The following is a 24,096-nucleotide window of genomic DNA, read 5'->3' as shown; positions in this document are numbered from 1 at the left end:
CATTCTGTCAATGAAAGATTACAAAACATTCTATTAGAATTATATATGTTTCTTTTAGTTGCTATTTATCTATTTCCTGGTCTTCAACTTAGAGTGAAGGACTCAAATCAACCTGTATTAGTTTTATGTTCCATTTCTCCGCACAGTGATCCTTGTTTGCCTTGAGATTACCAACACCACCACAAATAAAGCATCAACAAAATTAACAGCTGAGTAAAATCCATATTGTTGGCACTTCTTAGAAGACAATCATGTGAAAATTCAAAGTTCTAATCCACTGAAACTACAAGCATCCCAGTAAGGATATCTCATCTTTACTTGAAAAAAATTCATCAGCTTTCCACAGGTAAAGAGAATTGCCTGAATGTGATTATTTGGAAATTACATTTATGAACTTAGTTTGTTACAAATTGCAAAGACTTATATTGATTTTTATAGATCTATTTGTTCATAATCATTATGCTAAAGCAATTATGTGTATTTTCCAGTGTATCTACTGACAATTATTTCATCCTTTAAAGATTGTTGGTGATATTTAGGCAAGAGAGAGTCAAGTGGCAACTTCATCATAAAAAAATACCAGTTCTACTCAAGGTGCTGCATATAGAGGACAGGGAATGAAAAGAACTGTTTTAAAAAACATGGAAACTGGATGGGCCAGAGACACAGAAAGTAAGAGACAAAAAGTTTCCCCCCACCAGAATTTTGTTCTATTGGAATGGCCATATAGACAAAAAGCTGACTGCAGTGCTCAGAGAAAATTTTGAAGGAGAGGCTGTTAATTTTGAGGCAGAATCACAGACACACCCTAGAAAACTTTTAAAAACATCAAAAGTGGTTAGAAAATTGAAACTGGAAGTTGTAGAAAGTACCAGACACACTAGAATCGTGTTTGTGTAAGACACACACTTTATTAACAAAGCAGTATTTCCACACATACCAGTCCTGGCTGTTAATGGCATCTCCATATCCTGGTGTGTCAACTACAGTTAAACGCAGCTTCACCCCTCGCTCCTCTATCTCTACTGTAGAAGCTTCGATTTGAACTGTCCTCTCTATTTTCTCTAAAATAAAGGAACATTTGGATTGTTATTTGCCTATCAATTCCTGCAGAGACCTCCACAGAAGAGAGAAATAGAGAAGGAACTACAAGCTCAAGTGTGTTGTAACCTACATGACATAAAATATTTTATCAAAATACACAAAGCAGTAAGCAGAATTTAACACCATGTTTTTGTAAGTAAACAAGAAACAATGAACTAAATGAACTAAAACATGGGTTTACTAATGACAATATGCAAAAATAAAATTATACTCAATAGATTCTTTGTCAAAAGGTTATTTACACCTTTAACCAGGATTTAAGGCACTAAAGGCAAAAAGCAGTAAGAAGAAATGGGGATTAGAGCAAAACCACATTTAGGTATATTGATACCTAAAATGTTTGGGAGGGTTTTTTTTTAATAGCAACTGATAAATAAAAGCTGTGTTTGAAAGGAAATCTAAATAAGAAAATGACATCTCAACAAAACATAATTTAGGAAATTTAAATACAGCATGATGAAGTGGTGTAATGGGTAAAGAATGAAGCAGTATTAATTGAAAGAATATGAAATTTTATAGGATGGAGTGTGCTGGAGGAACTGCAAACCACATTTACCTGCAGCTCCAGGAATATAACGTTCTGGATAAAGATCAGTCAGGAACAGACTGTTAATTAAAGTGGATTTTCCTAAGCCAGACTCACCTACAAACAAAATAATTTAGGTTATTAAGCATTCTTTTTACTCCAAGAATTTTAAAGTACCTTGTCTTTCTCTGAGCCCACATTATGGAGGAAAAATAATTTGTTCATCAGGATCCACCCTAGCTTTTGATACAAAAACATCAAAGGTTCAGCTAAGCACTTTGAAAATAGCAGAAAAACAAGCCTCCAGTGTTCTCATAAATGTTACATGAAAACTGTAAGTTTACTGTAACAGATGTCATGATAAAAGCTGAAAGGTCATACAGCACTTGGACTATAGATTCAGAGATAGCTCAGTTACTTGAGAGAAATTACAGCTTTTTTCATTTAAATTTACAAAATCAGGAGCTTCAACTCTCCTGCTGAAAATTTCTGAGAGCTTGAAGGTTTTCCTAAGCTACAAATTAAATGTGGAACACTGCTGGGAAAACAAATGAGTAAAGCAGTCCCAAACTAATAGTCAAGTTTTGCACCCTTACACTTAAGCCCATATAAGTTGCATGAAACTGAAAATCATACAGCAAATTATTCAAAATTCACCTGAGAAGTTTCATAATTCTGTAACTTCAAATGATACAAATGTTGTGCTACATCTAAGTAATGAAGTTAAACATGTAAATTTAACTACTAAATCTGAGTTTCAAAAAATTGCTTGTTTCCTGACTCAAGGAATCAAAGGAGCCAGCATTTAGACCAACTGGCCAAATTATTTTAGATGCTACTAACATGATATTAGAGATGAAAAATTATCTGTATTTCTCATCACAAATGACATGACACAAGAATTCTACAATTATCACAAATTACCTGTTTATCTCACAAACTCTGCTGAATATTGTCACCAAGGAATCCCAAATGGTACTACAGAGCACATTTTCATTTTTCACTAACTGCTACAAAGGGGTAACAGTACTGTGGACACCCTTTGCACACGCAAACCATTAAACTGATTTAATGTAAACATAATTGAACATCACTAGGAAGAGCTTTGTGCCTAAAGGACTCTCCATCAAAGAGACTCAGAGGTGCTCATTGACAGAACAGGCAAATTACAGGTTTATCTCTGACACCAGAGTGAGTCAGTACAGAACAGCAGAAAACACAACAGCAGCATCACCATTTCAGCAGCAAAACACTCACTGTGTGCATTCATGCCTTCAGTAGGGAAATAAGAGAGAAAGAAAGATTAAACAACTATCCCTGTCATCTGACGATGAATCAGGAATGCCAAAATGTCCTGTTGGCTCCAAGTCTTCCTCTTTAATCACTATAAATACTCCCTCCTACTAAACATGACAAAATAGTAACAGATGTAATTAGAAAGTGTATAGAGGTTCTAAGATTTTTCTACTGTGTAACAGTCAATTGCTAAGTAGGAAGATGTATACATCTATGTGAAAGAAATGTTGTTGTATAACAGTCAAAAATACGTAAAGAACTCACTTACCAACCACCATGAGTGTGAATTCAAAGCCCTTCTTCACAGATTTCCTGTGAACCTGGTTGGGCAGATTAGCAAATCCCACATAGCCTGCCGAGTCAGAAAACTGACAAGAAAACAAAGGTTGAATGTAAATGAGATCCCTTTCCCCCTAAAAAGTTGAAAAAGAGTTTACTTGATTCTACACAATAAAGTGCAGGGGTAAATAAAACACAAGGAAGAATAGAGAATGAAACAATTTTTGCTTCAATGGCAAAGCAGACCTTAAAAAGGCTCATTTACCAAGCAGGCTGATATAAATAGAAATGAGATCAATACCTTGAGCTACACAAACAAAACTCTTCCCTTGGATAAAACAAAAATAAAAATCTGCAAGCTTGCAAGAACACACTATTATTAATCTTAAGAAATAAATACAGCTCAAAATAAAAAATTCTGTTCAGATTTGGTGTCTGCTGCTACTATCTTCTATAAAAATAATGCATATGCTTACAGGTAAAAAACAAGAACATTACACTAATGGAGGGGTTACTGAGATACAATCACACAGAGATGTATCTTTTGCTGGTTAAGTTGCGCACCTATCTTCACAATCTTTAACTTCTAACACAAAAGCAGGAAAAAGAAACATGCCTGAAAAACTTATCAAAGAGATTTGGGCTATAAACAGGGCAGTCTGCTCCAACATCTGCTACCCATTGACTGAAAACCTAACAGGGACCGTGGGCTACCTGGAACCAGATGTCTTCCTCAGAGACGAGTTTATGATGAGAACAGCTTTTTACAATGCCATACACTTCCAGTGATGTGGGGGGATACAAGGGAAATCACTTAAAAGGTAATTATTTTTTTGCTAACAATCCTTTTAAAGCCCATCCAGGTGGGCAAAACCATTAGGAATGAAGGTTTGTCACACGAAATTTCCTTAGGTGAAGGTACCATTTCAACTTTGTAAGCAGACACTGAATGTCTGGTGAACACCAGACAGTCTAGGATCACATACAACCTCTGTTTCTACTAAGAAGTTCCTTTTAAGAAACACACCTGAAGCAATAAGGTATAACTTATTCACAATTTTAGCACTTCAGTAAAATTACAAGTCTTTTCAGACGTTGAACAGATTCTAGACAAAACATTGGCTATGCAGCCATCTCTTTACCTTTACTTTTTCACCTGACTGAGACATGTTTCTTCACTTCAAGTTTCAGACACTGGAAGAAAAAAAGCCATAGTGCATGTTAGATGACTTGAAGATTACATTACTTATAATTTTGAACTGATCAACTGCATGCAATAATCACATTTTATTCTAGTAGAATGAAAAGTCACATACTCAAGGATTACCAGAACAAACAATCCATAATCAAAATGTCTTCCTTCTGAAATAAATCACAGGAGTACTTAATTTAAATACTTAAGAATTTCAAAACAGAAAAATTCCTTTAAAATGCAAAATATTAAAATTTAGTATAATAACAAACTTTCATCCATCCTGTCTTTGTAGAAGGATGGTTCACAGATAGGCGAATGTAATGCAAATGTTGTCCAAACATTACATTCGAGAATTATTACCACATCCAAAAACTCTCATGAGAACAGGACACCTACATGATTCCCAGGTAAGGGTCAGAACATAACATTATTTTCAGTGACATCACAGTGCTATTGCTGAATAGGACACTACACTTGGCTAACACATGCTGGATGCAAAATTCATGCCAGTGTGAAGGACTATCAAAAGAGATTTGTTCTTTAGTATCAGACACCCAGAACAGCTGGACTTTGGCAAGTCCTTATCTCTTTACTCAAGGATGTTAGCTGTGCTATAGATTAGTTATCAGGGCAATTGCAAAGCCCTTTCATTTAGAGCAGCCCCAGAGTAGAGACAGGAAACACAGAAGCGGCAGGAGCACTTCACAGCTTGGTTTGTTGACAATGCAGCTCTTGGCCTGGAAAAGTAGGGAAGTGACCTATGCAGGCACCTGTGTGTTCAGACCTTCCTGTTGGGTAGCAGGAGTCATTTTAGCAGGATACAGTCCAGTTTCTGACACTGGCAGTTTGACAGCCAAATCCTGGCAGAGACCAAGCTCTGGACTGAAGGAAAAGTCGAAGTTAGGATAATTGCTGCTTGGAGTTCTAAAGAAAACAGATCTTCAGCTCCCATGGTATTTCATTTGCCCTGCAGCAAGCATTTAAAATCCTGGCAGCTGTGCAGGTACCAGCTACCCTACAAGCAAGGAAAGTTGGGTTTTTTTCCTCCTCCAAGTACTTTTCCCCCATACCCAGCTCACTTGGTTACCAATGCATCCATTGCCTGGAAAACAGGGAGGTCCTCATTCTAATCATCTGTCAGCCCCTAATTGTGTATTCCTCAAAACATTCTGGAAAGCATCCCTTAAGAATGGTTCTGAAAACCAGAGCTTCTTTTCCTTTGACCAGTGTGCAAAAGCTCATTGCGGCCTCCAGCCAACCATTGTCACAGATCCTTGAAGACACAATCCAACTGACAGAAGTAACTCCTTGCTCTGTTGACATCTTGTTTCTAAGTTTGGAAACCTCTGTTGTCACCTTGTCAATAAAATTAGTAACATAGTTCAAGAGTTTAGAAAACTCATAGTTACTGAGTGCTAATGTAGATACACCTGACCCATTTCTCACAGTAATGACAGAGGAGAATTGACCCAGGCCCACTGTCCATAGATAGAGACGGGGGAATGATTCGGGTTTCAATATGTATGGCAAATTCCCTACTTCTACTTTAAACTGACAGTATAGTCACATCCATTGTAGCATTATTCAAGTTCCTTGATTAAAAAGCAGAAAAATCAAAATTGCTGTCAACAGATTATGATACATTCAGCTTCAAAGTCAGTCTGTTATTACATAAAGAACATTTTTTCATAAAATCATCTGTTCCACAAGTACAGCTTGCAAAACCTGTTTCCTACAAGGCAAACCACATCACCTTGCATCTTACTCTGACTGAAAAGCTGCTGTAGCCAAAGCAGCAGCCCAGCTGCTCTGATGACATCAGATTGCAGCTCATACTTCCAGTTAATAACTTCCCAATGTCTTTTGTTAGACTAGAAATGTATTAGCTCAAGTTACCTCAACAACAACAAAAAACCCCAAAGAAACACCTCCTGTTCCACAACACTTAAGGTGCCGAGGTTCATTTGGGAGCTCAGTTGCTCAGCCTTGACATTTTGCAATTCCTAATACTGCCCTCATGAGGTTTCCTCGAAAATCATTCCACCAAACTTCCCGGATGACCATGTGCTGCCTTCCCAATGCTCTACCATCAAAAATCAAAACCTCAGAATGAACAGAATGCCACATGTTAAATCCTCTTACAGTACCAAACAAGCACAGCACTCTCAGCACTGCTCACTAGTGAGAGTTCGGCGCTGGCTGGACCAGTCCTCGCTGTGCATCAGTGACCACAGAAACCCACAGCTTTATCTGCACACAGCTGACTCAAAACATCAAAACAACGTGAAGCTGAGCCTTTGACAATACTCTGGGTAGTTCACACACCTGGAAATTTTAACATCTAATTTCTTATCAATTGTTCAGAACAAAATGTATAAAAAAACCCCACAACTAAGGCAAACCAGAGCAAGAACTGTATCTGTTCTGTTTTCTTTAGATTTTCAAAGTACTCTTTCAATCAGTATGAGATAAGCAAAACAGCACATACAAAACAGTTCAAGGAGAAAGGAATAGATAAGATACACTTGCAACAACTTACAAAAAACAGTGAAACTTTATCTGTAAACAACGCTGGGCCCTACTTAGTAGGCCTAACTAAAAAAAGGGCACTGTGCTACAGCATAAGAATGTCCAAATCTGGTTTTGAACAGTGGATAACACAACAAAGTTTCATTTTGGATTCCAACAAATTCCTATCCTGAACAATTTGATGTTGGCAATGTAAAGGAGCAAAATGCCACCGAGTTCAGCTGCAGCTGGAACGTGCCATCCCACTGTCCTCTGCTAATAGAAGTATTCCAGTGAGAGAGAAAGAGAGAGGAAGGAAAATGGGTCATTTCCTTTGTTCCTGTCAGGATGCAAGAAGTAAACTGTGAGGAACAGGCAGACTGGGAGCTTCTCAATAGGAACCAGCACAAAGAAAGCACTACCAAACATGTACAAAGAGCATGTCCATATAAGGATATCAAACAACATTTTCAAATAAGCACTTTAGTGTGACCTTACAACCATCTTGACAAGCAGAACAGCCCTCCTGATTTCTCAAATGAGGCTTCTTCCTTCCATCAGAGGCTTTATAACTCAGATACTTTTTTTGGCAGTATTTAATAGCCACACACAGGAGTAAAGACTTGCACAGGTTTCCCAGTGCTGGAAATGGTCTCAGCAACGTCAGCATTCTGAACGTCAGCATTTCAGACTTAAAGCAGAGAGAAACACCAAGATATAGCAGGAAAACAGCAGTATTTTTTGTTTCTCATGAAAAAAAACTACAAAATCCAAGGAAGAAATGTCAAATCTGAGTCACATCAATAATAATAGAAAAAATTGCACGATTCTGTGAATCACTGAGTTCTAACAAATGTATCCAGCACAGCCTGTTCCGTGTACCATGCTTTGTTCCTGGCATGTCCTCACCTCCGCTGTGGGAAACCCCCTCCAGATGAGCAATCCCAGGTGGTTTCATTTTCCTCATTAGAAATAGGTATTATCAATTGAAGGAATGCTCTTTTACACACTAACAATTCTGCTTTATTCTGATGCAGGAAATTTACTGTATCACTTCCACCAAAGATGGAATTTACAAAAAATGCAACAACCCAAATGTGACCTTTGCAGACACACCATGCTAAGTGTGAGCCACTGCTCTGGCTTGGAACTGATGTTTAGAGCTCATAAGTTCTACAGACTTCCTTCTGGTATTGCATTTGAACCAAGGAAATTGTACAGGTATTACTACTGGGAATGCATCAGAATTTGGAACATGCCTGAGACTCAACAGCACACATATGCACAGCAAAAGGAACAAGGATTAAGCAAGAGTTCAACCACCTGTATGAGCACTGTTCTTACAAGGTCAAGAAAAAAACAACACACGAACCTAAAGCTCTAATCCTAAATATTTTATTTAAAGTTCAGTTTCAACAGTAACATATGACTCTAAACAACTTCCTTTTGTATTGTTTCATCAATGAAAACAGCCACTTGAAATGCACAAAGGAGGCAGTGACACCGTTCTTGTAAATGATCAGTTTTAGGGATGATGTTTCTGTGCAAGCAGCGTTTGACAGTATTTTTGCCGAGTTACTGTGTCAAAAAGCACTGTTAAACGGACCTATAATTGTGAAAAAAACAGGGGCTTTTTTAAATTAAAAAGATAAACATATTAGCTACGATCACTCATCAGGAAATAGGCAGCTCTGCCTCTCACCCACAGAGCTTAAGGATAATTGTGGACGTAGTGCCAACTCACAGCAAACTGTTAAGTTTGTATTTAAATCATTTCCAAGTCATGCTTAAATCTCACGATACCGTGAAGTCTCTGACTTACACGTGAACAGTAATTAAAGACAAAAAGAAGCACAGCACGAGTTCGGCCTGTTGCCAAAGCAGGTTCCCGTCGCTTCGTGCATCCCCCGGCTCAGGCAGACGCAGTCCCAGGGTGGTGCTGCAATTTTAAAAGCATCCGAGGAATGCCCAGTGGAGACAGCACTTCCTGCTCCATCCTCTCCTCGCATCTCCGGCTATCCCAGCACCGCGGCCCTGTCCGCATCCCAAATTAATCCCCTCCTTGCTTTAAAAACGAATCAAGGTGCGCGCGAAGCGGCCCCACAGCGGCGTCCCGGGGGCTCCCGGCCCGGGTACGCTCCTCCCGTCCCCACACAGCGGCGGCACAGCCCTCCCCGCAAAGGGCGGCGGAGGCGGGCCCGAGGCCGTGCCCTGCCCTGCCCGGGGGAGCCCCTGCAGCGCCGTGGGGGTGGAGGTGCCGCCGCGGGGTCACGGTCCCGTCCTGTCCCTTCTCTGGGCTCACCTGAGGCCGCGGCCGCTCCCGCCGCCAGGCCGCAATCCGCCGCTCCGCCCCACAGCCCTCCCGCATCCCAGCAGCCACCGCGGCAGCGCGCCCGCCTCCCCCGCGCCGCTCTATGGTCCGCCGGAGACAGCGGCGGGAGGCTCCGGGAGCAGCGAGAGGAGGGACAGAGCGGCCGCCGCCCGCCCCGCCGGGCCGTGCTCAGAGTGACACATCCACGGAATCAAACTGAGTGGTTGGGTTTCTGTTTTCTACCCAGACATCGCTGAGTTTTGGGATTGCGCTACTTACAGCGGGTTTGGCGATACTACTCAGTGGTAAACGTGGCTGGTAGGATAACCGGGGGCGAATCCAGCTTGGACTTGGTGCTGTTTGACCGTAATGGAGTGTGTAGCACCAGCCTGGTTGGTTTGCAGATGCTTGTTCACACATGAAGCAAATTCCTCTCCCGAACATTGTACAAAAAAACCCCGGTACTTGTTTTACTCACACTGTTCTCTGCCGTCACGGCTTTCCCTCTGGTTCTGTGAGAGCCTCGGTCGCTGTCACCGCTGAAGGGCCGAGTGGGGTTCTCCTGCGAGTTCTCTGCGGTGTCAGGGATTCCAGCAGGCAAACCTGGAGTGCCGGTGATACCTCCGGTTAGATTGCAGACACACATCACTTTCTTATGGGGAAACCGTGTTACATAGCTCAAACTCTAAATTCAACACCGTCAAAACTAAAACACATATTAGCAGAAGTACCAGAAAGGCTTTTTCCAATCTTCCAGCTGCAAGAACTGTGTTCAGGAAAGCTCCTGGACATCTATCCACATATTTTGAGAGGGCAGGTTGTGTGTATGACCTAGCAGCAAATCTTTGACTAAATATCCTGAATACCAATAAACACATTTCTGTTATGTCTATATTCCCATGCATTAAGCGAACAGGTTTCCAGCTCACAACAGGAAAATGTGGAAGTGAAACAAATGTTGCTGAAGGCAGACTGGCATTATTTGCAATTCACATTGTGTTCATATTATCAAGTGAGCATTGATGGGATCTGAGTACGAACAAGATAAAAGCCAGTGAAAGTGCAATCAAGTTCCATTTCCTAGGACAAAATGTAATGTTATAACTTAAATTTCTGATTCACACTTCCTTCCTGGAGGTGTTAAAAGACGGCATTTCAGTCTTCCTTCAAAATTAAGGTTTTATTTTTAATTATTCCATGGATTTCCATATAGGTGTTTTGTACTATCACCAGAGGAACCACTATCTGTGGCAGTTTTTCTTTCACTCAATTAGAATGCTGTGATGGACACAAGATTTTGCACACATGCACTGCTTTACAAGCAACTGCTTAGTATTTGAAGAAATTATAAGAAATTGGCCCAGACAATGCCAAACTACAGACATAAACACAGAGATGGGTGGAAGTTAGTGCTTTCCTATGACTGTCACTCCTTTCCTTTGATAGGACTTAGTGCAATGGGTGAAAGAGTCTCCAGAAATTTCAAATCCTTTCCTACTGAGGCAATAATTTTCCCAAGTCATGGCTGAATCAGATCGCTGACCAATTGTCACACAAAATGTTCAGGGAAGCCACAACCCTTCCAAAGAAGTCCCATTGGCCAGAAAGTGATGTAAGGAAGGGCACTTGGGGTAAGAGCAGAGGTCAGTCCCAGCCAAAGCCCTGCCTCTGCAGTGCCCGGGAGCAGATGCTTAGGAAAAGATAAAAGTAGCACCATGCCTGTGTATCCTCCCAGATCCCGGCAATCTGGAGCTCAGCAGCTTCCTGAGACAGAAGTTTTATCTTGATAGTTCTCTCTTCCATGAATTTTTCTTCTTGCTTTTTGAACCCATCCCAACTTCTGTTATTAAAGAGCGTCCTGTGACAATGAGTGTTACAGTGCATTATTCACTTGATGAAAATGTACTTTTGTTGTCTTTGAAACATGTTATGAGACTCGTTATGAAACTGCAGTTCACAGGAATGCCAGGCAACAGAACTGGAATTGATTGGGGTGCTTGGCTGAGAAATGCTGCACTGCAGACACCTACAGCAAATGCAGCCACCCCAAACACATGCTGCATGGTTTTTATTTCTCACAGCAATATTAGCAGAGGTGCAAACAGAAGAAGTGCTTGTACTGAAGAACACTGGTTAAATAGTGTAGAAATGTTCATGCTGTGAACAGCAGTCTGACTGTGAATCATTCATTCCCAGCATAATTATTTTTTCAATAATTTTGTTTCGTTTTTCCCTTGGAAGTTCCAATGCCTTTTCTTAAAGTTCCTGACACATCAAGGTTTACATTATCAAAAGCACAAAAGTGCTTCCTTGAATTCAAATCTTAACTTTGTGTAGTCACATCTTAGTAAGTCAGAAATACCTCATACATTCAGCAAAAGACATTACGTGTCTTTTGTTCCAGTTCTCTTCCAGAGAAAATTATGATACTGATTATAATAAAATAAATACAGCCATAAACTGAAACCTAAATTGAGTTTTAATAGATAAACCAACTGCATTCCTTGGCATTACTTTCCTTAAGATATGCTGGTTACAACTGTTTTTATTTCTCAGTTGTGAGATCCCTTTTAACTCAATTTTCTTTCAGTGCAGTCTTTTTCCTCACATAGATGGATTAGGTTTGAGCCTAAAATTCTGTGTGATTGCTGTAATTAATGGCTGCACTATGAAAGCAATTCATGGAGATGTTGACTCACTACTGTAAGGCACTGAGCATCTTGAGCATTTGGGAGCATCATCACTCCCAGATCTCTCTGGAGATAAAATTGCCCAAGGGCTGATTAAACAACTTAATCATATACATAAATCCTTTTCATTTCCATAAGATTTCAGTGTTTGATTCAAAGTATTTGTGTATGCTTTGCCAAGTGACAGTACGTGGCTCCAGATCCAAACCTTTTAGAAATAAAGCTGCTACACACTGTGGGTGATATCCTCTTTTAAAGGATTACCAGAGAAAAAAATACTTTGAATGTAGCTAGTGGAAATGTCAGATGAAGTAATTTAGATATTCCCGGGTTAATTTCTAGGATTTGGATGTGCTGAAACACATCCAAATTTAAGGGTGAAGTTCCCACTGATTTGATCAAAATACTATTTGTGTAGGGCTTTATCTGTGGAATCACCAAGAGGGAGAACCATTCTAACTTCTCAAATTTCCTCATTTTTGCAGACATGTTGCATCAGAAATCAGAGATGTCAGACCAGTTAAAGCTGGTGTCACTGATGAGACCTGCAGCTCAGAGCTGGAGCCTGGGCAGGGTACAAACAGGAAGCCATTATCTGTGCATGCACCAGGATTTACAGATACAAGCTGCTTTACAAGAAAATCTGCAACAGATAAGTATTTTCCCTTGCTGCAAAAAAATGCCCAAGTCTCATTTTCAGTGACACACTACAGGAAATGAAGATTATATTTGATTTATAGTAGTCTCAGAGAAACAGAATTGTTCCTTTTGCATTTACAAGCACATACAAGCCTTCCTTTTCAAGATGCTACTTATGGCAATGAAGAAGCAATAAGAAAAGTCTACAAATATTCTCCAGTATAAGAGACATTTTGCATCTTTACACCAGTAACAGTCATCCTTTCCTCTTACTGGAAACAAAGTTCCCTTTTAAGAAGGAAGCCAGGATTGACCAAACAGATGTGTGTTATTCCCAAAAGCAGAACTTGTCTGAGATGTGTAGGGGCTGCACTGCCGAGAAGAGGTGTCCCAAACCTCCCACATCTTCTCAGCAATGCACGTTTCTTTAGACATGAGATAAATATAATATATTTCCCACCACTAACCCTGAATAGTTTTCAGTAACTTCATGGACATGTCTTTACTAATTACTTTCAACATCTGCAATGTGTATTTAAAACACTGGCATTTGTCCTTGCTCACGCTGCTCTTTACAAACTGACCTCTCATGTGATTTCCCAAGAATTACATGGGAAAGAGATCTACCAAGATCCTGGTACACCACAATCTGTGGAAGGAGGCTAACTCTGGAAGAGGACAAAATTAAACTATAGTTGTCCTGAAGGAAATATGGTGTAGAATGGACCATTAGGCACGAAACAATGTGTATTTCCTATAGTTTCACCCCCCATCCTGCCTATCCAAGCTTTAATATGTTATGTTCTCAAGATCTGCATAGCATTAAAGAGAAGTATTTGAAGTGGCATGGCCTAAGCACATATTCAGTGTGATCTTTTGATAAGTGGGATGATCAAACTCATCTACATGACATTCTAAACTTTGGGAAAGGGCCTTCATTGCCCATATTAACTGTCCTGGAACACCATTAACACAGGTTTATGGCTGTCTAGTGATACCACAGTGTTCTCTGCAAAGCTGAATCCAGAAAATGAAGTGCTGAAGTGTTTGGGTGCACAGCAGGTCACCAGTGCAGCCCAGCTGGTCCTGCCTGTGGTGACTGGAAATGTTCTCAGCAGGGCATGCTTTAACAGAGAGACAGGAAGATCAATTCCAACACTGGGAAGTTTCAAGTGCTGCTTCAGAAGTTGGTGTGTGAAGAAATTCAAGAGGGGGGATGTGGAACTTAGTTCTAATGGTGGTTTACCGCTCTTGTTTTCCTCATTCAGGGAGGAAAGAACCTGTAACATTGCCTCAGTATTCCCACTGTGTGTAGTTCTGGCTGCACCCAGGCAGAGTGTGTGTGTAAAGAGTAGAGACTGATACAGGGCTAAGGCCACTGTGTCTGAAAAGGGATCTGCAGCAGCAAATATATGAAGGCTGGAAGCACATTTATAACTTCTTTCAGTGTTTTTCCAGCTACATATATCCGTTTCCTACCTTTCTTTTACCTTAGTCTAATCACTGAGATGGAACAGGGAATCGATACATTTCTCAGTCCTGAGGGGCAGCAGCAACACTTGCACAAAAACAAAAGTGTACAAGTGCTGATGATTCTACATCATTAGCACCAGTCACTGAGAACACTACATGTTCTTCCAAAATTCTGGTCTGGTTTTCTCTTTGCTCAAAAGATGATCTAAGAGAAAAAGTGACAATTTTGTGTTAACCACTTCAGGTTGTTTCCGAAATAAATGATTGTGAAATAAATCCTATGGTGAAATTGAGCACTTTCATTTTGTAATAACCCGCTCATTTGACAAGAACTCATTTCCTATGTGCCAGTCTTCTGACGTGCCACACTGAAGACACGTTGGCACTGCTGACACACAAGAACTTCCTGGAATCCTGTCCTAGTATAGAACCTTTTGGTTGGGAAAGCAATTGCATTTTAAAGGAAAATTCAGAAAGAAATAATCTTATCTGAGAAATCTCAGGCTTTCTAAATAGAGAACAGCCTTTGCCTAACCCCTCTGTGTTTGTAAATCTCCCTGCTTTTATTTCAGCACTAATTAGAATACAAAATATGGCACAAGATCTATCTCTAATAGGATTCCCAATTCTTCACCTTTGCTTATGTCTGATCCAGAAGTTATGGTAAGCTGTCTTGAGATCATTGAGCTTTTAATTAATCTTTTGACTCATACTCCATCTTATTAACACAAACAATACATGGTTTGTGCAGAAGATTGATCCCAAATGTCATTTTCCCCTCTGTCGTCCAGATGCTTAATATTTTAGGGATTATAAAGGGCAGAAGCACTTAGGTAAGGGACACTCCACAAATTATAAACCAAGTGTGCTCTGCACAATACACTTCAGATCCCCAAAGGCAAATCTATCCAAACATTGCTGGTGGGAGGCCTTGGGCCTGAGCAAAGCCTTGGCAAGGCTGGAGGGCTGGGCACAGCAGGTCTGTGCCATGGGGCAGGGTTCATGCAGCAGGACAAGCAATGCTGGTGAGAGCCTGGACCCCCCATTAGCATCCCTCCCAGTAACTCTGTGCCTGGTGTTTGTTCTGATTGTCAGGAAAGGAGCAAAAACACAATCACCTCTGATCCCAGAGCCCCTCTTGCTATATTATGGCTCCTGTGCAATTGTTCTCAGCTTGAATACCACTTCCGCCCATTTTCACAGGCTGTAAAGCCCCCCTATGTATCCCCTTAGAATAATTTAATTAATACATAGCTGAAGCAAAAATAGATGCAATGGCAGGAATGGTCATTTGTTAAAGAGCTACTTTGCTGTAAGAGTGTCGTGCCTTTCAGTTTAAAGGAATACAGAGTTTTCCAGCAAGGGTTTAACTTACAAGGAGAGATTATCTTTACTTAACACCCCAAATAAAACATCATGCTGATTTGTATTTCCTTTTCATTTCTGGGAGTTTAATTTACAGTGGTTTGACATTAACACCATCAGAAACCACAATGTGCTGAAGTTGATGGTGTCCTCAGGCCGCCCAGCAGCTGTGTCACTCAAGGTAGCAGGAAGTCAAGTGAGCAAACCTGTGAGCACCTTGCACCAGTGGTCTCATTAGAGGTAGTCTGTGCAACAAACTTTTAGGATCAAGGAATAAAGTAATTAAAAATGGAGGTTGTTGCCAGTAACCAGGATAAAAGCTAATATCTGGGGTAATGAAAAGAAACAGACAAAAGTGAAATACCAGGAATGGAAATGCCTCTAAGCAGAAAGGTTCTGTTGCCCTGTGATTATTATGCACGTATTTCCCCAGAGAAATAATTGCCTTGGATTAAGTTAAGAGTTAAGCTAAGCCTGTTGCTGGGTTACAGGTAGCAAAGGAAGGTGGAGTGAGGGTTGCAGAGGTAAAACAAGCCATGGGTGGTTTCCCTTCTCAGCCCAAAGACCCAGCAGCTGCACTGGCCCCATGAGTGCCTCCCAGCCAGCACAGGAGCACACACAGGCTATGTATCAAAGGAAACTTGGAGTTCCGTGCTCCCGGGCAAGTGGCAAGGGTGGGGTTTTCCTGTGCTTATGGGCTAAGATAACTGGCATTTCTCCCCCCTTTCTTAATTGTTCTTCTGCGCTGTTTTCTATATAATCATTATTATCATCATAAATACAGATGCTATTCAGTTTCAGCCTGTGATCTGGGTTTCTTCCTGTTCACCTCTGAGATATCTCTGTCTCTGTGGATGGGTTTTTTGCACATTCTCTTCTCCCTGACACCAGGGACTCTTCTGAGTGATTATAAGCAGCCCCAGTTTGACAAACTGCACAGCCCCAGTCACACATTCCTCCTGGACTTGCACACTGGAATTTGCAGTTTTGAATAATTGAAGTAAACTGTATGTATTTTATATACAACTGGAAGAGGAGATAAATCCTCTGAGCTCTGTTTACCAGGCAGTCTTTGTTAGGAAGACATTTTCCATGCTAGAATTGTTTACAGCTCTTCAGGCAGAGATAATGAAAAGGCTGCAGTCATCATGCCAGCTTGTCCAACTCCATGACAGTCTGCAAGCTCCTGATATTCTTGTGTTTCTTTTTTTGGGTGTCTTGGGGCTATTTGGGTATCTTGTGGCTAAAGTTCATCTTCTGTTTGTTAAAAAAGGGAAGTGAAAGGCTTTATTCAGTGTGCTGTGACCTTGTTGTCATCCTTCTGTTACTACACTGAAGTCACCTGTCAGGATGTGCACAGGGCATTGCTGCTTGTTACTTCACCAGTCTCATCCTCAGCTGTCAATCCATGTGATCCCTTTACCCTTTGCTTATTCTTTCTTCTGCTGCTTCTGCTTCACATGTGCACTTTTCCATTCATGCTGCATTTATCTCAGTCTTAAGATTTGGATCACAAAGATCTGCATGCCACAGTACGTGCTGCGCATTTTTGTACAACGGAGAACACTCATCCAGGGGCAGGAAATTTGTTCTTTTCAACTCTGTGATCTCCTCTACACTGGAAGGACACTTTGGGCTAAGTGAAACTAAATCTAGTCAAATCAATTCAAAAATCACTGTGAATATAATTTTCAATTTTGTCTAAACCTATTGCAATCAAAACAAGCCTTCCTCAAGACACCCAGTGCAAAGCCACTGGGACACAGCTCTTTGTGAGTGCTGTGAGGCAGCTGATGAGGTCTGTCCTCTTTCTCCAGCTGCAGTAACTGCAGCATTCACACCACAAACCCTCCCTGCATCTGCCAGCCTTGGGGGGCTGAGAACTGCTGCTGGCTGCAGAGGCTGAACCAAGGCTACTTTGCAAGAACAATCCAGGACAGCAATGGTCCATGAAGAGACTGTAGCAATTACAATGTCTTCCCAGCCTGATGATAAAACCTCTTGTAAATACAGCAGTTTTGACATGGGCCTTAACTCCTAGACATATCATAAAGACTCAAAATGCACTCAATTAAAACAGTAAAGTCAAGTTTGGAATGTTTGTGAAAACATGTTTAAATTGTATGCCTTGCTCTTGGCTCCAGAATCAGAGCAAACAGAGTTTCATGCCTGTTGTAAACTAAGAGTAGTTATTCTTCCTGGACCTATCTAAGAATCTGTCTGCCGGTACTGGCAAGTGACATGCAGATCCCATATCCAAGGCTCTTCTATATTCTGGGTGGTTCCTAAGCGTTTGATGCTGTTTTTTAAACATTTGCCTGACAATGTGCAGTTGAGAGCTGTGCCTGTCCATCAGTGCTTAGGCTTCTGAAAAAATGACCAATTAGACTCCGGGAACCAGGACTTTCACACTGCTGGGTGCTGTATTGGCAAGACCTCTCTGAAGGTCTGGCTGCGGACTTTATCAGTAAATAGGAAATACACAGATAACGGCACTAAAAGGAATTTGAGCAGCCGAAATCCGAGACGAGATGCCTCCCGCCCCACGCTTAACCGGGAACGGGCAGCGTCCCTGCGAACTCCTCCCGGAGCAGGGCGCCGGGGAGAGCAGAGCGAAGTTTCCCGGCTCAGGTGGGACCCCCCGAGCAGGAGGGAGGGTGGGATACCCGCCCCGGCCCGCGGCGGGCGGTGCTGCTGCCCGGCAGGGCAGGGCCGGGCCGGGCGGGCCGGGGGCGGAGGGCGGGCGCCCCGCGGCTCCTCATATAGCACTGCCCGCGGCCGCGGCGCTCAGAGCCGGCTCGGCAGCCGCCCGGGGCAGCGGAGCAGACCCGCCGCGCCTCCTTTCCTGCGGAGCCCGTGGGACAGCGGTGGCAGCAGCATGACTTCGGCGGCGGTGGAAATTTTGGGGCTGGGACTGGGTATCCTGGGCTGGGTGGGGGTGATCCTGGCCTGCGGGTTGCCTATGTGGCAGGTGTCGGCCTTCATCGAGGCGAACATCGTGGTGGCGCAGACCATCTGGGAAGGGCTGTGGATGAACTGCGTGGTGCAGAGCACGGGGCAGATGCAGTGCAAGGTTTACGACTCCATCCTGGCGCTGCCGCCCGAGGTGCAGGCGGGCCGGGCGCTCACCGTCATCGTGGCACTGCTGGGGCTGGTGGCGCTGATGGTGACCGTGGTGGGCGCTCAGTGCACCAACTGCGTCCGGCCCGGCAAGATGAAGTCCCGCATCGTGATCGCCGGCGGGGCTATCTACATCCTCTGCGGGGTCCTGGTCCTCATCCCGCTCTGCTGGTTCGCCAACATCGTCATCAGCGACTTCTACGACCCCACCGTGCCGTCGTCCCAGAAGCGGGAGATGGGGGCCGCGCTCTACATCGGCTGGGCCGCCACGGCCCTGCTGCTCTTCGGGGGCTGCCTCATCTGCTGCTGCTCCTGCTCCCAGCGCGACGAGACCTCCTTCCCCGTCAAGTACTCGGCGCCGCGGCGGCCGACGTCCAACGGCGAGTACGACAAGAAGAACTACGTCTGAGCGGGGCTGGCCCGCTCCGCGGCCCCGCGGGGCACGGACAGACGGCTGCGGGCCGGGAGCGTCTGCGAGGAGCTCCAGCGCTCCCCTGCCTGGAGGCTTTTCTTAACGGGGACCCCCGTGAAGCGGCGGCCCTAGGCAGGGCAGCGCCCCGCTGCCCTCCAGCCCGGCTCCCCGGCGGGTCCGGCCGCTCCGCTGCGGGCAGCGCCGCGCTCGGCGCCGCCGGCTCCCGGTACTGACCGACCGCGCTGCCGGCCGAGCGAAGCCCTCCGCGGCCGCCCAGAGGAGGCGAGCCAGCGTCTGGGGGAACCGAGGAGCTCCGGCGAGTCACGGCGGCGTTTACCGGGGCGCCCCGTCCGGGCTCCGCCGCCGCCGCCTGCCCGCCCGGCGTTCCCGGGGCTCTGTGAGTACTTTGCCGCCGCCTCGGGGCACCGCCGGCCTGCTGGGACCGGGCGTCGGGTGCGCACCAGAGCCGAGGAGCAGCTTCTCTCTACCAAAAGGCTCCATCTGGCAGTTCCTGCTCGGACTGATAAGGGGGGGTTTGATCTATTTGGGCAATTAAAATAGGGATCCTGTCCAAAGCTGACACTAACCTTGGTCCTTAATCCCACAAGCAGTTACTCTTTGGAGAAAGCTATTTGACTTTCTTCAGTTGTTTCAGTCCCGCAGTGAAGTGTATTGGTCTGTGTGTATTTGAAACTTCGAAGGAGATTTCAGGTAGTTGCTGTCCTTTAGTGGAGTACAAATCAGATAACAGTAGGTTGTCTCCGGAGGTTCTTCATCTCTTCTTCAGCTTATGCTCTGTTTTTACTTGAATATGAACTCATTGCCAGAATTATTCAAAGACTAGATTAAGAAATCTAGATCACTGTATGTCCTGGCTCCAGCAGGGCCTCTGTTCCTCTCATCTGCACTACAGGAGACTGTAAATATAAAAATTGCCCCAGATACTGATGGTTGGGGGGAATGATGTCTTTGTGGCCTTCCTGCCAAGCTCAGCTTGCTGCCAGTTTTGAAATGAGCATTCAATTGGATATACACTTGGTTGGCTCCCCACCATGGTTTTGTTAACACGTGCTTTCCTTAATTTACCAAATCAAGCAAAAAATTGCTAGAAGAATTTTACCAAAAATATCTTGACTGAGAATTTACACAAGGTGATCAGTTGTGAAGTCGTGACTCCCACAGCTCTCAGCTCCTCTGCATTGCCCTAGTAACACTGCAGACTGGAAGGAAGATGCTTTGGGCAACATAACTCTAATTTTCCTGAGGTCAACACCTGAGGTCAACTTTACTACAGTCTAAAATATTAGCTTACACTTTTTCATTCTACACTGCAGAGACAAACTTTATTAAGGGAGGGGCTTAAGGGGATGGGGTGATATTCCTCCAATCTAATTACTTGTAGATCCACACAGGATTATGCTACTGACTGTGGCGGCATCTGCATTGCCATAAGGAGATTTCTGCCAAGAGTTAGGGAGGAAATGTGCTGTTTATACTCCTCAGCGATCAGCCCTACAATCTCATATGTCCTCACAATCATATAGCAATACAGTGCACACCTGACCTGAGCATTAACTCTTACAGCTTTTTGGTAACACCAAACTTATTTACAAACCATAACTGTAGGTCTGACAGATTTACATTGACTCTGTTCTTGCCTTGCTTAGCAAACTCAAAACCCTGGAGGTATCAGCAATTCATAAACTGGAATGAGGGACTAAAGCCTTGCCCCTGAAATTTTTGATGTTGAATATTGAACACAATTTACATTTTGAAGATAACTGCTTTTGTTTTTTAAACACATAAACAGCAGGGTCTGAACTCATCAGAGAATACAAAAGCAGAGCAATATGTCTACAACTACTTCTGCTCTATAAAGAGGTGCAATTCTAATACTGTCTCCATTTAAATAAAAGCTGTAATATTGTTTTTATGATGTGATATGTAGTTTTGGTACAAGAGTGAAATATTCTGTATTTCATCATTGCAAATTTTTAAAAACAGTGTAACCTTGTAAACTGTAAATGTATTTAAATGCATATATGTTGCAAGAAATCTACCAAAGTTGGCTTGTTATATGGTTTGGTGCCTTTATTTCATGACTACTTTCTTTTAAATTGTAACATCCAACTCTATTTGTCACTCACCCTCACTCAGCTGTCTGTTGTCTAGCAAACGAGTCCACAAATATTAGCCCAAATCCTGGACCTCACTCTCTTTTGTCTCAAGTTAAAGAACTAAACCCCACTGACAAAAATGTCTGCATGTCTCTGAACAGTAGAGCCTTCAGAAGTGCTGCAGAATTTGGGGTCTGACCAAAAGATGAAATACTTCTGGGCAATGAATCACTAGCATTTCAAATGAAAACTGGTGTCTTTGGGAGAGGGAGGGGAAACCCATGCCTTAGAAGGGAATTTTAACAAGTCAAATTTCTTGTATTGAGGCAGGGCTGGATCCTCTTATAACCAAAATCTGAAAAAAATACACAGAAAGATCCCTTGGAAGAAGCCAGTGCTAACTGTGCATGTGCTACTAAACACAGCATCATCCTCCCAAAACTGTAACTTGTGGATGAGTGGGGCCCATTAAAAAAAATATATTTATATATTTAATCTCCTCCTTCAGTATTCTTAGTTGTTGCTGTGCTTTAAAAGATAACCTGAGAGAATGCTGTTACTGATGTCACTGGCTTCAGGGTAAAAGTCTAAGTTGGTTTCTGCTATGATTTGTTTTCGAAGAACAAAGTTCTAGTCCTGAACTTAAAACCTTGGAAGTGCTCAGGATCACACCTGAACCTCATCCCAATGAAAAGATAAATCTACAGCACTTGTTTACTATTTTTATTTTGTATTTATGATTTCGCATAAAAATAAAAACATGTAAACCAATCCCTGAACAGGGTCACTGTGTTTTGTGAAAGCCACTGGATTTGGGCTCAGGAAGGTGGGGTGTGATATTGGTGCCCAGAGGGAAATTACCTGGGCTACCTTTGGGGAGGAGAGCTGGGTCACCTCTGTGGAAGAAGGAAGGGCTGCTCCCTTGCAGAGCAGAGCAGACAGCATCTCAGCTCTCCACTGAAGCCTCAGACAAAGGAGAGCAAGTAGCAGCAGCTGGTCTTGTGATGTGAGCACATTAGGAAGTGGAGTGTGTGCCCCAGCTATTTTGGGAACAGCTCTAAGCATGAAGCTTTTAAAGCTTTTAATTTCTACACATTTAAACTAAAAGGGAAAAAATCCTGCTGCTTGGATCAGTCCCAGCCTGACCTGATACCCTAATTCTTTCTGCCAACCATTTCTTTTTTTTTCAAAAGTGCATTCAAGCTGGGGAAAAACATTTTCACAGATGCAGCAGAACAGAATGTAAGAAAAAAAAAAAAACCCTAAAACCAATAAAGATGAGTAAACTAAACTACACAGACTAATTGCTAGTGGAGAAGTTTACCTAAGTTGTATGACTGCCAGGGAGCACATTTAATACTTTGCAGATTTTTTTTTTGCAACATTTTCAAGGTTTGCTCTAACAAACTGTTGCTTTAAAAATGAAGAAAAAAACATCTTCAAAGCCTTCATTTTGCAGCATGCTTGCCAGCTCGGTTGAGATTAACAAAAGCTTCTTGCCACCCTCCCATTGCTATGCACATGCTGAGCTGGAAAAAGGGTGTCTGTCGCCTTGGCCTTTGTCCTGCTAAACGAACCATTTCATAGTTATGAATTTGAAAGTAACCCGCAGTTCATACCCTGCAAATCTGGTTAGATCCTGTCTGTGCAAAGAAGGGAAATGCACCAGGCAGAGGGAAAAGGAAGCTCAATCAGTCACGTTTGCTGCAGGATGTTTAAGGAAATATTTCCTTTTCCTGTACAAAGATGTTTGTTGGGCATCTGCTCTTTGAAACATACAAAACATTTTACTCTTGAAGTGAGAAAGCAGTGTAACTTCATATTTTTTATTTAAAATCTATTATCTGATCAAATATTATGCAAGGAACTTGTTCTTTTTCCTTGGCAATCGTTCAAACCCCAAAAGTAGGTCTCCTCCAACTCATCCATATATTTGTAATGCTAAAAGATAGTCCTGCCTATCAGGAGCCATATGCTACATATAAGTGCCATATTCATACATATACTGAGCAACATATTAAGGCAGTATTCAGCATCAGATGGTACCCACAATGCATCCCTTTTTGTGTGTGCACTGAAGAAGAAAATAATTAATCAAGCACACATGTTTGAGGATTTTCTTTTGTAAGTCTGCTTGGTAAGACATAACAAATATTCCTGCTTTATTAGATTAATTGGATGAGAGCAGGTGAATTCTTTTTTCAGGTTAAATGCTGCATGTTTTACTAGTAGCCTGATTGTGATAAGACAAATCATTCCACAAGCAAAGCCTATGGAGTTTGTTATATTTATATTTTGGACATGACTGACTTCTACCATTTTTACTTTGATCAGACCTTTGTTTGTGTCTGTGTGTATCACTGCTCCAGACTGTTTCTTGCTGACTCTCTGCAGCAATAGGGTCTGTCTAGAAACCTCCTTCTTCTACCTACTACTGTCCTCAGTTATGAGAAAATAACTACTGCATCACTGATAAAACCTCCCACAGCAACAATGAAGGCTTTACAGTTGCTTGGATACACAAGACTTGCTTCACCTTTTTCTTAAGCATAGATGGAGACATCATGAATCAACTTAGCAGTGTCGTTTGTCTATGCCATTTTGGGATTTTGTTTACAACACTGAGATTCCCCCTCCTTCCAAAGCTCACAATGTGGATTCAACCAAAATCAGACAGAGAAAGGTAAGGAGTAGTAGGACTCGGCATGGAAACACAAGTGTTGTGCTGAAGGCATCTCCCAGGGCTCATGCCAGTCTCATGCTTGAGCCCAGCTGCTCCCTGGCCACTCTTTCACTGCCCTGAGGGAGAGCTGTGCCTCTCTGAAACCCCAGCTATGGTTTGGGTTGCTGGTCACTATACCCAAATAAGCCCAGGATAAGGGGGGATCAAATCACACAAACTTTACCACTTAAAACGTGAAAATACTTATCAGCATCAGAGTCTGCTTTAAAAGTGATACAGGAAAATGAATGTATCAATGAGTCTGGATGTCAACCATCCTGACAAGAATTAACTGGTGTGTTAATTGAACTGCTGGTTTTAGCTTTTTGATTTGAGACC

General features: G+C 42.6%; 2 protein-coding genes across 6 annotated transcripts in view; one reads left to right on the top strand and one right to left on the bottom strand.

The window, feature by feature from the left end:
• The window catches only part of LOC100218025 (septin-2), a 35,157-nt gene extending 25,810 nt beyond the window's left edge, over window positions 1-9,347 (bottom strand). For 2 of the 5 annotated variants that reach the window (XM_002198762.6, XM_012578110.5), the window contains exons 1-5: window positions 9,211-9,347; window positions 4,348-4,399; window positions 3,195-3,294; window positions 1,661-1,747; window positions 941-1,064 (exon numbers count right to left, since the gene is read on the bottom strand). In XM_002198762.6, coding sequence (XP_002198798.1) covers window positions 941-1,064; window positions 1,661-1,747; window positions 3,195-3,294; window positions 4,348-4,374 — 338 coding nt within the window. In that variant the 5' untranslated portion in view covers window positions 4,375-4,399; window positions 9,211-9,347. Of the gene's footprint in view, window positions 1-940; window positions 1,065-1,660; window positions 1,748-3,194; window positions 3,295-4,347; window positions 4,400-4,521; window positions 4,568-8,730; window positions 8,848-9,210 lie in introns of all 5 variants that reach the window. The other 3 variants (XM_030285613.4, XM_030285614.4, XM_072936187.1) reach the window with 3 other exon arrangements.
• An 8,809-nt stretch (window positions 9,348-18,156) lies between these two features.
• Window positions 18,157-21,806, top strand: CLDN5 (claudin 5). The gene has a single exon (XM_030285627.4). It carries the CDS (start codon window positions 18,265-18,267, stop codon window positions 18,913-18,915), a length of 651 nt encoding a protein of 216 aa, XP_030141487.1. The 5' UTR covers window positions 18,157-18,264; the 3' UTR covers window positions 18,916-21,806.
• Window positions 21,807-24,096: the final 2,290 nt, after the last annotated feature.

The sequence above is a fragment of the Taeniopygia guttata genome, chromosome 15, assembly GCF_048771995.1.
Source record: "Taeniopygia guttata chromosome 15, bTaeGut7.mat, whole genome shotgun sequence".
NCBI classification, from domain to species: Eukaryota; Metazoa; Chordata; class Aves; order Passeriformes; family Estrildidae; genus Taeniopygia; species Taeniopygia guttata.
Note: the sequence above shows the minus strand (reverse complement) of the source record. Positions and strands in the feature narration are given on the sequence as shown.